This window comes from Thermobia domestica, chromosome 5 (assembly GCF_964235325.1).
Source record: "Thermobia domestica chromosome 5, izTheDome1.hap1.1, whole genome shotgun sequence".
Taxonomy (NCBI): domain Eukaryota; kingdom Metazoa; phylum Arthropoda; class Insecta; order Zygentoma; family Lepismatidae; genus Thermobia; species Thermobia domestica.
Window position 1 is genome coordinate 270838458 of NC_137458.1, and position 14263 is coordinate 270852720.

The following is a 14263-nucleotide window of genomic DNA, read 5'->3' on the forward strand; positions in this document are numbered from 1 at the left end:
GTTCGACTGGTGATTCACAGAAAATACTGTATTTCTTTCCTTTTTTTTATTTTTAAAAAATCAGTATTATTTATCACAAAAATGACTTATAACTCGAACATTTATTGTAATTACTATAGAGTTCTTTCAAAAATACTTTAAACGGAAGCAAGAGAAAAAGTAAGAAAAGTGAAATTCGAGTTTGTGTCACAGTGGTCTGTATCGCTTTGTGAATTGGTCGCATAGGGTCAGTTGATTTAGAAGTAACAAAACAAATTATGAAAACGGCTGAACATTTGTGTAAAAGGGGTTTGGACAAACAGCATGAGTTTCCTTTCTCAATCATCAGCTTCAAATGACAGCGAAAACTTCAGTGACAATAAAGCAGACCCTGAAGACAAAGCAGAGGATAGGTCTTCTGAGCAAGAGACCAAACCCAGAGACAGAACTTCTAAACTGAGGCTAGATTTGCCTGAAACTTTTATGATTACTCAGAGATACAATGTAAGCGAGAGGGCTGGGCACATATAACATCAACTGTGCTTCAGGTAGCTTTAAAGACTGGATTTATAACTTCTCAACAATCTAGAGACATAATATCTGCTTTAATTGTGGACAGGAGCAAAATAAGGCGTGCGAAACTTAAAGTCGCTCGGAATTTAAAAGCAAGTTCTAGAACTGATAATCTCATTAAAGTCCTATACTTTGATGATCGAAGGAATGACACTAAAACACACAGGCATCATTAGAGAAAAGCACTTATCACTTGTGGCTGAACCTAACTTTCAATACGTTGGTCACGTGAAACCATCCTCTGGCTCTACACATGACAAGACCACGGCTATTTTCGAGTACATCATGAACAAACTCAAAGGTGGATGTGATGGAACAAACATTAACACTGGTTGAAAGGGAAATATTGGTCAAAAATTAGAGGAACTAACAGGAAAACCTATGCAATGGACTATTTGTCTCTTGCATTTTAATGAATTGCCGTTCCGATCTCTCTTCAAGCATATTGACGGCACTTATTGAAGCCCCTATTCTTACAAGGTCCCATAGGTTAAAAACTATCTAACTGTGAAAAGCTTCCAGTGATGCCATTCAAACCAATAAAATGTGACGTACCGATCATAATCCAGAAGAGATTAGAGAACTCAGTAAAGACCTGAGATACTTGTTCCAGATATATCAAGCCATTCACTCCGGAGCATGCAGGGAAGAACTTGCTTCTATGATCTCTGGCAAAATAAACAAAGCTCGTTGGTTGACTACTGGAAACAGAATTTTAAGATTGTATATTGCAACAAAGAAACCAACCGAGAAATTAATAGAAATTGTGATATTCATACTTACACTCTATGTGGCTATGCAATACCGTATCAGGAGACACGGTTGCACAGTGGTAGAGCGTTCATCTCCGGTGCTTAGGGTCCCTGGTTCGATCCCAGCTCGCGCCGTATGGACTTTGTGGTGGACAAACGCCGTGCTCATGGGTTTTCTCGGGGTTCTCCCGTTTCCTCCCACTTTCTTCATTCCACCATTTCACTCGTTAATCATCATCGCCGTCTCCTTTAGCCGAACCGGCATAAACGTGGGACGTAAAACTCAAAAATTTCATTTTATTTCAATACCGTGTCAGAACACAGTCTTCCATTGCTGATGGTCCTCGTCACGTCTTTGAGACCATTCATAGGTCTAGATACTTACCAAAGGAATATCACGCTATAATCCGTTCATCCATTCAGACGAATGCATTCTTCGCTCTCCCAGAGAATGTTCTTCTCGCCATGATGACTGATGGTCAACTTGCTGTCCGACAAGATGCATTACATAAGATTCATAGTGCCTGAGAACACGAAGCATTGAATCTTCGTAACACCTTTAGATATAACATCATTCCCAGACTGAATTTTAAAGCGAAAGATTACACTGAAATAATCTTTAGGAAAAGTACTGATGTTTCAATAACTGTACTACCAGTTCTAATGACGGTATCAAACAAACAGCTCAAGGACAAACTTTCACTTCCTGACAACACTATGTAGAATGGTCCTCCACCGTCTATCCGCACCACACGGTGGCAGTAGAAAGAATATGAAATTAGTCAGTGAAGCAGCTCCCAAGTATCTGGCAGTGATGCTAGAAACGGGATGATGAGGTCAATCTTACTTACTAGGCAAACTGTGTCTAAATTTCACTCAAAATCCCAATTTGTGACAATTTTTTCTGATAGTGACGAATCGGATTAGTTCATCCGGAGCTACATATGGTTAGTTGGGTGGGTAGGGCTGACGGAGGAGCCAAGATGCAGTCACGTCCACGTTGTGGGCTCTGGGTCGCTTGACAAGGCTATATGGCCAGGTGAGCGAGGAGCTGCACAACCGCTTAACTGTACTGAATTTGCTCCCTTTTGTGGCCCCAGAGGATTCACCTTTATCTCCCCAAGGGCATATAACTGGCATTTTTATACTTGAATGACAGTTTTCATAGCAACTGACGTGTATTTAACCGAAAATATGTTTACTTTAACATAACTAAAATTAATGAACAGCTTTGGTACTTTTTTGTAATTTTCAGTTAAATCTTTGAAACTTTGAGACAATAGTTCTCACAGAAAATGTTATCCGATTTGAAGAAGGGAAAACTATACCTGTAATGTCCATGCCGTGTAACGTGGGTTCCTGTCACCACGACATGGCGCGTCCTCAGGTTGCGGATTGAGGAGAAGGCCTCTAGATATAGAGGTTAGCTGCGAATATACTGATTAAGCAGTCGCGGACAGCCGACTAGGAGTGGTCCTCCAGCTTGGGGGTTTGGGTAGGGCTAACAACCTTATCCTGTAAAAAAAAGCACTTGTTCAGAAATATTCACAAAAGCCTCGGACAAGGACTGATAACCTGGCACGACCTGAGCAAAAGAAAATGGACATGAGATTTGGAACATGGAATATTAGGAGTCTTTATAGGGCAGGCTCGTTAAAATCCGTAACGAGTGAGTTAGAGGAATACAGGATGGACGTAGTAGGAGTTCAGGAAGTTAGGTGGGAAGGAAATGGATCTGAGAATTCCGGAAATTTTACGTTCTTTTACGGGGAAGGAAATAAAAATTACCAGTTACGAACAGGGTTTTTCGTTCATAAACGTATATTACCAGCAATTAAACGGGTTGAATTTGTTACTGATAGACTTTCTTTTATTACTCTTAAGGGACGATGGTGTGGTATTATTGTTTTAAATGTACATGTCCCAACTGAAGATAAGGATGGCGATATAAAAGACAGTTTTTACGAAGAAGTGGAACGGATATTTGACCAACTCCCGCGATACCATATATAAATTCTATTAGGGGATTTCAATGTGAAGGTAGGACGAGAGGATATTTTCAAACCGATTATAGGGAACGAAAGTCTGCATAAAGAAAGTAATGACAACGGTGTTAGACTCGTGAACTTTGCAACATCCAAAGACCTAATCGTGAAGAGTACAAAATTCCCGCATCGCGATGTTCATAAATACACTTGGACATCACCAGATAGAAAAACACACAACCAAATTGATCACGTTTTAGTAGATAGAAGAAGACAATCTAGCATAATTGATGTCCGGTCGTTTAGAGGGGCTGATTGTGACACTGACCACTACCTGGTAGTAGCGATAATACGAGAGAAGTTATCGTTGAATAAAGGTAATATTCATTGTCCGAAAACGGAGAGATTCAATTCAAAGAAATTAGAAGAGAGCTAGGTAAGAGAGATATACCAGATTGAAGTTTCGAATAGATTCTCGGCTTTATTAGATTCCGAGTGCACTAGCGTTGAGGATACCTGGATTGAAATTAGAGATAGCATTAAAATTTCAGCAAAAGAAAAATTGGGACACGCGGAAATACGTAGGAACAAACCATGGTTTGATCAGGAATGCATTAAAATAGCAGAGAAGAGAAAACAGGCAAAATTACGCTGGCTACAAAATCCGAATGAAATAACTACACAAAATTTCGCAGATATCAGGCGGGAAACTTCCAAAACTTTTAGAACAAAGAAATGCGATTTTCTGAAAGCTAAAATTAAGGAACTTGAAGATAATAGTAAAAATAAAAACATCCGGGATATGTATAAGGGAATCAACAAAAACATTCGGGACATATATAAATGCATCAACGAACTTAAGAAGGGCTATCAACCTCGTGCTTATATATTAAAGAAATCTGACGGTGCAGTTCTCACTGACACGGATAGCATCTTAAATAGATGGAAAGATTTCTCTGACGATTTGCTTAACACGCAACCAAAAACTAGTGTGCATGGAGAAAAGGTGATACACACCGCAGAACCATATATTCCAGAACCCAACCGAATAGAAGTAGAAACCGCTATAAAGAAATTAAAGAAACACAAATCTCATTGTGTAGATGAAATTCCGACTGAGTTAATTTTAGCTGGAGGCGAGAAATTGTGGAACAAGATACACAAACTCATTCTCCTTATCTGGAACAAGGAAGAATTGTCACAGGAGTGGAAAGAATCAATCATTGTTCCAATTCACAAGAAAGCGACAAAACTGACTGTAATAACTATCGAGGCATTTCTGTTCTGTCAACGTCCTATAAAATCCTTTCAAATATTCTGTTAGCAAGACTGACCCCATACGCAGATGAAATTATTGGAGATTATCAGTGCGGATTTAGACGAAATCGATCAACTATCGATCAAATATTTACCATTCGCCAAATACTCGAAAAAAAGTGGGAATACAATACCCCGGTACATCAACTATTTATTGATTTTAGAAAGGCGTACGACTCGGTTAGGAGAGAAACATTATACAACGTTCTTACAGAACTTGGAATACCGAGAAAGCTAATTAGATTAATTAAGATATGTTTAAATGAATCCCAAAGTAAAGTCCGGCTAGGAAAATTTTTGTCCACGAGCTTTCACGTCGAAAATGGCCTGAAACAAGGAGATGCGTTGTCGCCATTATTATTTAAATTCGTTCTGGAATACGCTATAAGGAAAATCAAAGATAGCAACCAGGGCCTAGCGTTGAACGGTATTCACCAGGTTATGGCTTATGCTGATGATGTAAATTTAATAGAAGATGATAGGAGAACAATAGAAAGAAATGCAGAGATTTTATTAAACGCTTGCAGGGACATTGGTTTAGAAGTAAATGCAGAGAAAACTAAATACATGGAAGTGCGTCGGGACCCGAATACAGCAAATTATGGATGCGTTAAAATATTAAATAATACTTTTGAAAAAGTGGATAGTTTCAAATATCTAGGAGCAATATTAACAGAGGAAAATCATATTCACGAAGAAATTAAATGTCGTCTACAAGCAGGGAATTCGTGTTACTAGTCGGTTCAAAATCTCTTGTCGTCGCGAATTCTGTCGAGGAATTTGAAGCTTAAAATATACAAAACGATAATTATGCCTGTTGTTCTGTATGGCTGCGAAACATGGTCACTTACTCTGAGGGAAGAACATAGACTGAAAGTATTTGAGAACAAGATCCTGAGACGAATATTCGGACCCAAGAGGAACGGGAATGGGGAATGGCGGAAACTTCATAATGAGGAACTACATAAGTTATATGGTTTACTCAACATTGTTAGGGTCGTCAAGTCTAGAAGGCTTAGGTGGGCGGGTCATGTAGCTAGAATGGAAGAAAGTAGAAATGCTTTCGAAGTCTTGACTGGAAGACCAATCGGAAAACGACCATTAGGAAGACCTAGGCGCAGATGGGAGGACAATATTAAGATGGATCTCGCAGAGATTGGAATACAAAGTAGAAACTGGATCCATGGATAGAAGTCAGTGGAGAGCTTTTGTGAACGCGGCATGGAACCTCCGGGTTCCATAGGCCATAGAGTTAGTTAGTTAGTTAGTGAGTAATGTCCATGTGGGAGGGTCACTTTTCCCAGATATTACATTTCGTTCCGAGAAAAAAAGTGCTAAAATGTGCACCCTAGTGCATACTGAAGTCTAACAAGCCAATAATGAGGTCAACGCTAAAGTACAGTTTGTAGCATGCATGAATCATTCCCTGAATTTGGCTAATGTACGCGCAATCATCGCGGTGTCATAGTTTTTGGAACGGAGTTTACTTCTTTTTCTCCTCGTACACCCACGTATGGGCCACTCTTACCTGCTACAGGACAACGTTTGAAGGGCTCATTGAAACTTTCTGGAGTGTATGAGACGATGCAGTTAAGCGATGTAGAATCACTTCCTCTAGAAATGTTGGAACTAGTTTCAACAAATGTGACAGAAAACGTCGCAACATGACCCGATGCACCTTAAAATCTTTGGCCGGAGTTTACGTCACGCAGATGAAGAATGATTGAATTCATGGTGATGAATCTGCAGTAGCTGGATTCCCGTACCAACAAGAACCGTGAAAACAGATGTCTACGTCCCTGAATATGATAACTTAAGAGATTTCTACAGAATTCCAGAATTTTCATGGGTAACCAACTTTACTTTGCTTGGGCCATCAAAGCTTTTAAATCCTGAATAAGAGTGCAAACTGGATCATGTACCTGATGACGTTACTGAGGAAGGAAACGTTTGCAAAACTTCATTGATGAATCAGAACAACAACAAGATATTATGAACTTCTTCATTTATCTAAGAGGTTAACCTAAGCATTTCTGTTCCGAATATTGTCATAATGTTACGAATATTTTCGAAGGTTGGAAATAACGTTGTCAGCTGTGAGCGCAGCTTCTCTAAGTAAAAGCTAATTAAGACTTACTAACTTGGCAAGTTGGTCAATTTGAAAGAGGATTGGCAGATTAAATTAATTTTGATTATGTGATTTCAGAATTTGCTGCTCAGAAACTACTTAAAATTCATTTGTAAGTGCTGAAAACTTTACGTTTAAAAGTACAGTGTACATGTTCTTAATACCCTAAAAATTCAATAAATGCATTTAGTTGGTTGCATACACTGAATTTCATTTTAACTAATATTTAATTTAGCAAGTTAAGGTTGTGAGTGGGGAGAGGGGTAAACCATGGCTTTAAGCGGCGACAACATTACAATCTTTACCATGAGCCGATAAACCGAGCTACGCCGCTGATCGAACTATTCTAGTAAGACAATCATCGGAAACAAAACACACATTATGTTTTTATTAAAATCGAAGTATTTTTACAAACTTTTCAGGAAAAAATTTTATTTGCAATTGAGATGCTGAGTCACTCTCTTATTATTGACAGTAGTAGAAAATGAATCGATCTGGAACATATGAGGACAGCATTGGCCAACTCACGAACCCCTGAGAAATTGAGCACCGTACACCGTGAGCCCACGGTCTTTTACGACCTCCATTTTAGGGGTGAACTTATTCCGTTTTATGAGCACTTTTTAGGGGTGTACTCGTTCCCTTTTATAAGCATATTGTCCAACCCCTATTTTAACATAGCAGAAAGAGCATCAGACTACGTAACATAACAAGGGTGTACTCGTTCCCTTTTATGAACATATTTTCCAACCCCTATGTTAATACGAACACATAGAAGAGCAGATAACACATAAGTCTATGTAGCACACAGCAGAACAGATAACACATAAGAGTACGTAAGATAACAAGGGTATACTCGTTTCAACCCCTATTTTAACATAGGAGATAACACATAAGATTACGAACACATAGAAGAGCAGATAACACATAAGACTATGTAACACACAGCAGAACAGATAACACATAAGAGTACGTAACATAACAAGGGTGTACTCGTTCTCTTTTATGAGCATATTTTTCAACCCCTATTTGAACATAGCAGAAATTACACTGAGACTATGAACACACAGCAGAGCAGATAACACATAAGAGTACGTAACATAACAAGGGTGTACTCGTTTCAACCCCTATTTTAACATAGGAGATAACACATAAGATTACGAACACATAGAAGAGCAGATAACACATAAGGCTACGTAACACACAGCAGAGCAGATAACACATAAGAGTACGTAACATAACAAGGGTGTACTCGTTCTCTTTTATGAGCATATTTTTCAACCCCTGTTTTAACATAATAGAAATGACATAAGAATACGTAACATAGCAGAAACACATAAGACTATGTAACATAGCAAGGGTGTACTCGTTTCCTTTTACGACCTCCATTTTAAGAGTATACTCGTTTCCTTTTATAAGCATATTTTCCAACCCTTATTTTCACATAGCAGAAACTACGAACACATAGAAGAGCAGATAACACAAGGGTGTATTCACTCATTCTCTTTGATGACCATTTTTTTCCACCCCTAATTGAAATTACATAGCAGAGCAGATAATACATAAGATTCGTTTCCTTTTATGAGCACTTTTAGGGGTGTATTCATTCCCTTTTATGATTACTTTTTCAACCCCTATTTGAACATTTTAACATAGCACAAATTTATGAACACATTCTCCACCCCTATTTTAACGTAGCACTGATTTCGTTCCCAACCCTTAATTTAACATAGCAGAAATGACACAAGCATGTCCCCAAACTACTGACCATCGTGAACAAAGGTCAAACTCAAAAACGAAACAACATATCGAGGTGGTGTTTCCACATTTAGCAATTGGTCATCAACTACTGACCATCGAGGTCAAAGATCAAAACTCGTAAACGAAGCAACATATTGAGGTGGTGTTTCCACATTTAGCAATAGGTCATCAGGTACTACATGTCCCAAAATTAGTGGTCATCGAGGTCAAAGGTTAAAATACTTAAAACCTAATAGTTCGCAAACGGATCCAAATATTGAGATGCTCTTTCCACATTTAGTAATTGGTCATCAACCACTGCAAGTTCCAAAATAATGACCATCGAGGTCAAAGGTCAATATACTTAAAACCTAATAACTCGGAAACGGAGCCACATATTGATATGGTGTTTCCACATTTAGTAATTGATCATCAACTACTACAAGTTCGAAAATAATAACTATCGAGGTCAAAGGTAAATATACTTAAAGCCTAATAACTCGAAAACGGAGCAACGTATTGAGGTGCTGTTTCCAAATCTAGTAATACGTCATCAACCACTGCAAGTTCCAAAATAATGATCATCGAGGTCAAAGGTCAAAATACTTAAACCAAATAACTCGAAAATGGATCCACATACTGAGGTGCTGTTTTCACATTTAGCAACAGGTCATCAACTAGTACAAGTTCCAAAATAAAGACCATCGAGGTCAAAGGTCAAAATACTTAAAACCTAATAACTCGAAAACGGAGCCAAATATTGAGGTGCTGTTTCCAAATCTAGTAATTGGTCATCAACTACTACAAGTTTCAAAAATAATGGTCATCGAAGTCAAAGGTCAATCTCGTAAATGAAACCACATATTGAGATAACGTTTCCTCATTTAGTAAATTTGTGTGATCTATTCAATTTTATACAAAGCAGAAAATAAGTGAAGAAGGAATAAATTTGAGTGGCTTATTTACTTTTGTATTAATGAGAAAGAAATCAAAGGAACACAATTTTAACTAGCGCAGAATTTCTGTACCTTTTTCTGCTATTCAAATGGATTAACAAGAAAGAAAGCAAAGATATGCCATATTACTAGCTGAGAATTATATGTCATCTTGTATTATTTAAGCAAAACAGACGAAACGATAAAACGAACGGCTAAATATGAACCACAAAAAAATGAAGAAGGTCCGTTTTAACTAGTTCAATATTTCTGTACAATTTTGTACTACCCAAATAAACGAAATTTTATTTTTGTACCAATCACAAGAAAATCAAAGAAGGGTCATTTTAACTAGCTCAGCATTTTATACCTTTTTGTGCTATTCAAATAATAGACGGAACAAATTTCAGTGGTCTATTTTATTTTTGTACCAATCAGAAGAAAAGCAAAGATATGCCATTTTAACTATTTAAACAAACGAAAAGATAAATTTGAATGACCTATTCAATTTTGTACCAACGAGAAATGCCATTTTGTACTAATCAAATAAACAAAAAAACGAAGAAGGATCATTTTAACTAACTCAGACTTTTATACCATTTTGTACTACTCCAATAAACAAAGGAATACCAACCAGAAAAAAAAGAAGTGAAGATTAGGTGGATTATTTTCTCTTGTACCAACTAGAAAAGAGAAGAAAAGCTACTTTAACTAGCTCAGAATTTATGTAACTTTTGAACTACTGAAATGTTCTTTTTTTGTATCAATCAGAAAAAAGCGAAGAAAGACCATTTTAGCAAGCTCAGAATTTATATACATTTTGTACTAATCAAATATACGAAAGAATAAATTTAAGTGACCTACTCAATTTTGTACCAATGAGAAATGTCATTTTAACTGGCTCAGAATTTTACTACTCAAATAAACAGTAGATATTTAGATTTGTACCACCGAGAAAAAAAGAAGTTGTACCATTTTGGAGTATTCAAATAAACAAAGGAATTATAATTTGTGTCAACACAAAATCAATTAAACTAAGTAATACATTTGAATGAGCTATTTAATTTGAAAGAAACGAAGCAGGAACATCTTAACTAGCTGAGTATTTTATACCATTTTGTATTATTTCAACAAACAAAGGAATAAATTTATATTAACCAGAAAAAGCAAAAAAGACCATTTTAACTAGCTGCGAATTTTATATCATTTTAAACTAGTCTAATAAACGAAGGCATAAATATAAGTGAGCTATTTAGCTTTGTACGAACCGAAAAAAGTGAAGAAGGTTCATTTTATACCTTTTGGTGCAATTCAAATAATCGAGGGAATAAATTTGGGTGATCTATTTTATTTTTGTACTCATTCGAAAAAAGCGAAGAAGGACCATTTTATACCTTTTTTCGCCATTCCTATTTCCTTTTGTTCCAACGAGAACCATTTATAACAGGCTTAGATTTTTATGCCTTTTTTGTAATATTTGTACCAAACAGAAAAAAACTACACAAATAAACACAGGAATAAATTTGTAATAACCACAAAAAGCGAAGAAATGCCATTTTAACTAGCTCAGAATTTCTAGACCATGTTGTACTATTTAAACAAACAAAGGGATAAATTTGAGTGATTATTCAATTTTGTAGCAAGAAGAAAAAGGATAGAACTAACATTTTGTACTAATCAAATAAATGAAGGAATATTTAGTTTTGTACCAAGCAAAATAAGAAAAAGCAGTGAAGAACAAATAAAATTTGGATGGACTATTTTCTTATGTACCAACAGAAAAGAGAAACCGAAGGAGGAATAAATTTGGGTGACCTATTCAGTTTTGTACTACTAAAATAAACGAAGGAATAAAATTGAATGTTCTACAGAAGAAAACGGAGAAGAGCCATTTTATTTAATTTTGTAGTACTCAAATATACAAAGGTATAAATCTGTGTAACCCATTCAGTTTTGTACTATACAGAAAATTTGTTGGCTTTTTTTAGAAAGACCATTTTATCTTTTGTATTCAGATTTTCCGGCTTAAATTTATATGTTCTACTTTTTGCGCTCTACAAATAAACGAAGGAAAAGCAAAGAGAGATCATTTTATGTGCCTTTTGTAACGAAGGAACAAATTTGAAGGAGGCTCATTTTAACTAATCCTGCTGCGAGTAGATCAATTAGTACATAGATTTAAAAAAATAAAACAATGTGGCATTATTGCGACTTTCATTTTCGAATACATACGGATTAAACCACTGTAGCAAAAAATACTACTCTCTTCTTATGCTTATTTGGAGCAGACTTAAGAGGACAAACAATTAGAAACCCACTAGTAGGGCGTCGATTCAGTAAAACCCGTTATGCTTTCTTCTATGGTCTTCGGCATGCATTTTAGACCAAGAGCAGCAAGTTTAATATTTGTATTCCCCTGCTGGATAGAAATTCGATACTTGGAAATTGTCCCAATAAGCATCTGTTAACTTTATCCATATCTTAGAATTTATGAGATTACAGCTAGTAAAAGAAAACGAATAGATAATTTTGAGACAGATCCATATGGGTAAATACTGTAGTAGTAGATACAAAGGTTTTTTAATTAAGTAGAGATAAAGAGAGAGTGTGAAAAATGTATAATTAAATTTTAAATCATTATTATTATTATTTTAGAGGTCAAAGGGAAGAATAAATGAATTTGTGTGGCATATGTACGAACATGATATGCCATTTTATTATATTATCGTGTGCTGTTTAAACAAATGTTGGGAAATGCACTATTCAAATAAACGAAGGAATTTAGTTTTGTACCGGGCAAAAAAGGAGTGAAGAATGAATAAAATTTGAATGGAATATTTTCTTTTGTACCAGCTGGGAAAAGGGAAGGAATTTAGTTTTGTACCTTTGTAACAAACTAAGTATTTTGTACTGTTTGTACCACCGAGAAAAAACATTCAAATAAATGAAGGTATAAATTGGTATAGAATATTTAGTTTTGTACCAAGGCTTAGTATTGTAGGTTAGATATTTTCGGTTGGATAATGGTATACAGCCAGGTTTTGTTGAACACAATGCCCACTATAACGATGTGGTAGACAATTATTTGATGGATAGATATTTGTTTAATAGTCGCTATTATCGCTTCTTTCGCTATGGGAGAACACAGGACACTTTGGATGAGCTACTACAGTTTGGAATCATGGGTGCGAGTTCAGGCCAAGTATCCAGATTGCAGATTTTCTTGGTTGCTTTACACGATGTGATAAAACTGGCCTTCTTGCAGTATCTCCTGATACCTATCTGTTTGACCTCGCAGTATTTGGAAACTTGTTGAAAAAGAATAACAAATGGTTTTTCTCACAATAAAGCTATACATACAGAATAATCCATTATGGCAAAAAATACTACTTTCTCCTTATGCTTATTTGGAGTAGACTTAAGAGAATTTAGGTGGTATTACATTATACTTCGATAACAATAATTCCGCGATTAGTAGTAGGTTTTACAAGAACGATACATTGTGTAAGAATTTCCAATTAATAGCGGTTTTGCACTGTGCTTATAAAATAGTAATAATCTGTAATAGTGCAGTTTATTTTTCGAATGAGAGTAGGTTTTACAAGAACATTAAAACTTTTTAAATAGGTTACATTGCACAAGAGTTTTAAAGGTGTATTGTAGTGTACATTTTCTAGTCTACCAGCAATAATGATCTCTGAGAGAGTTATTAGGTAAAGAAAAAACTTACCCGATAACAATGTACTTCGAAATTATGTTCCGAACACATTTATACGATCCAATTTCTCAGATTTAACGTTAAATTAAATGGGGAAGAGGTGTACCACAAATTGTGTAAAAGTATTTGGGAGATATAAGTAAGAAGTACTAGGATGGAATTAGCAGATCTGCCAATAGAAAAATTTCAGAACATCTACAAACAGAATATTAAACAAGATTTTGCAGGTATTATAATTTTTGAATGGAAGGACAAGAATATTAACACTATTTGTAACAACGATGATTCCGTGGGTGTAGATTGTCTTAGATGGAATACAGGTAATTCTTCCATTAAAATTTACAACTATCTAATTGATTTTGTTCATTGTTCAGACAAGCGTTAACAGGGTATTACGAGATTGGAAGCAATTATCTTTAACTACTATACTGATGAGTGGATCCAATTTTACACACCAAAAAATATTTTACGGATATGGATAAAGTTAACAGATGCTTATTGGGACAATTTCCAAGTATCGAATTTCTATCCAGCAGGGGAATACAAATATTAAACTTGCTGCTCTTGGTCTAAAATGCATGCCGAAGACCATAGAAGAAAGCATAACGGGTTTTACTGAATCGACGCCCTACTAGTGGGTTTCTAATTGTTTGTCCTCTTAAGTCTGCTCCAAATAAGCATAAGAAGAGAGTAGTATTTTTTGCTACAGTGGTTTAATCCGTATGTATTCGAAAATGAAAGTCGCAATAATGCCACATTGTTTTATTTTTTTAAATCTATGTACTAATTGATCTACTCGCAGCAGGATTAGTTAAAATGAGCCTCCTTCAAATTTGTTCCTTCGTTACAAAAGGCACATAAAATGATCTCTCTTTGCTTTTCCTTCGTTTATTTGTAGAGCGCAAAAAGTAGAACATATAAATTTAAGCCGGAAAATCTGAATACAAAAGATAAAATGGTCTTTCTAAAAAAAGCCAACAAATTTTCTGCTTAGTACAAAACGGAATGGGTTACACAGATTTATACCTTAGTATATTTGAGTACTACAAAATTAAATAAAATGGCCCTTCTCCGTTTTCTTCTGTAGAACATTCAATTTTATTCCTTTGTTTATTTTAGTAGTACAAAACTGAATA

The 14263-nt window shown here is 35.8% G+C and overlaps 1 protein-coding gene across 1 annotated transcript in view; it reads left to right on the forward strand.

The window, feature by feature from the left end:
• Positions 1 to 303: 303 nt before the first annotated feature.
• The window catches only part of LOC145684560 (uncharacterized), a 37369-nt gene continuing 23409 nt past the window's right edge, over positions 304 to 14263 (forward strand). Inside the window, exon 1 of the mRNA XM_081756953.1 lies at positions 304 to 483. Within this exon, the coding sequence (XP_081613079.1) occupies positions 304 to 483 (180 nt within the window). The remainder of the gene's footprint in view (positions 484 to 14263) is intronic.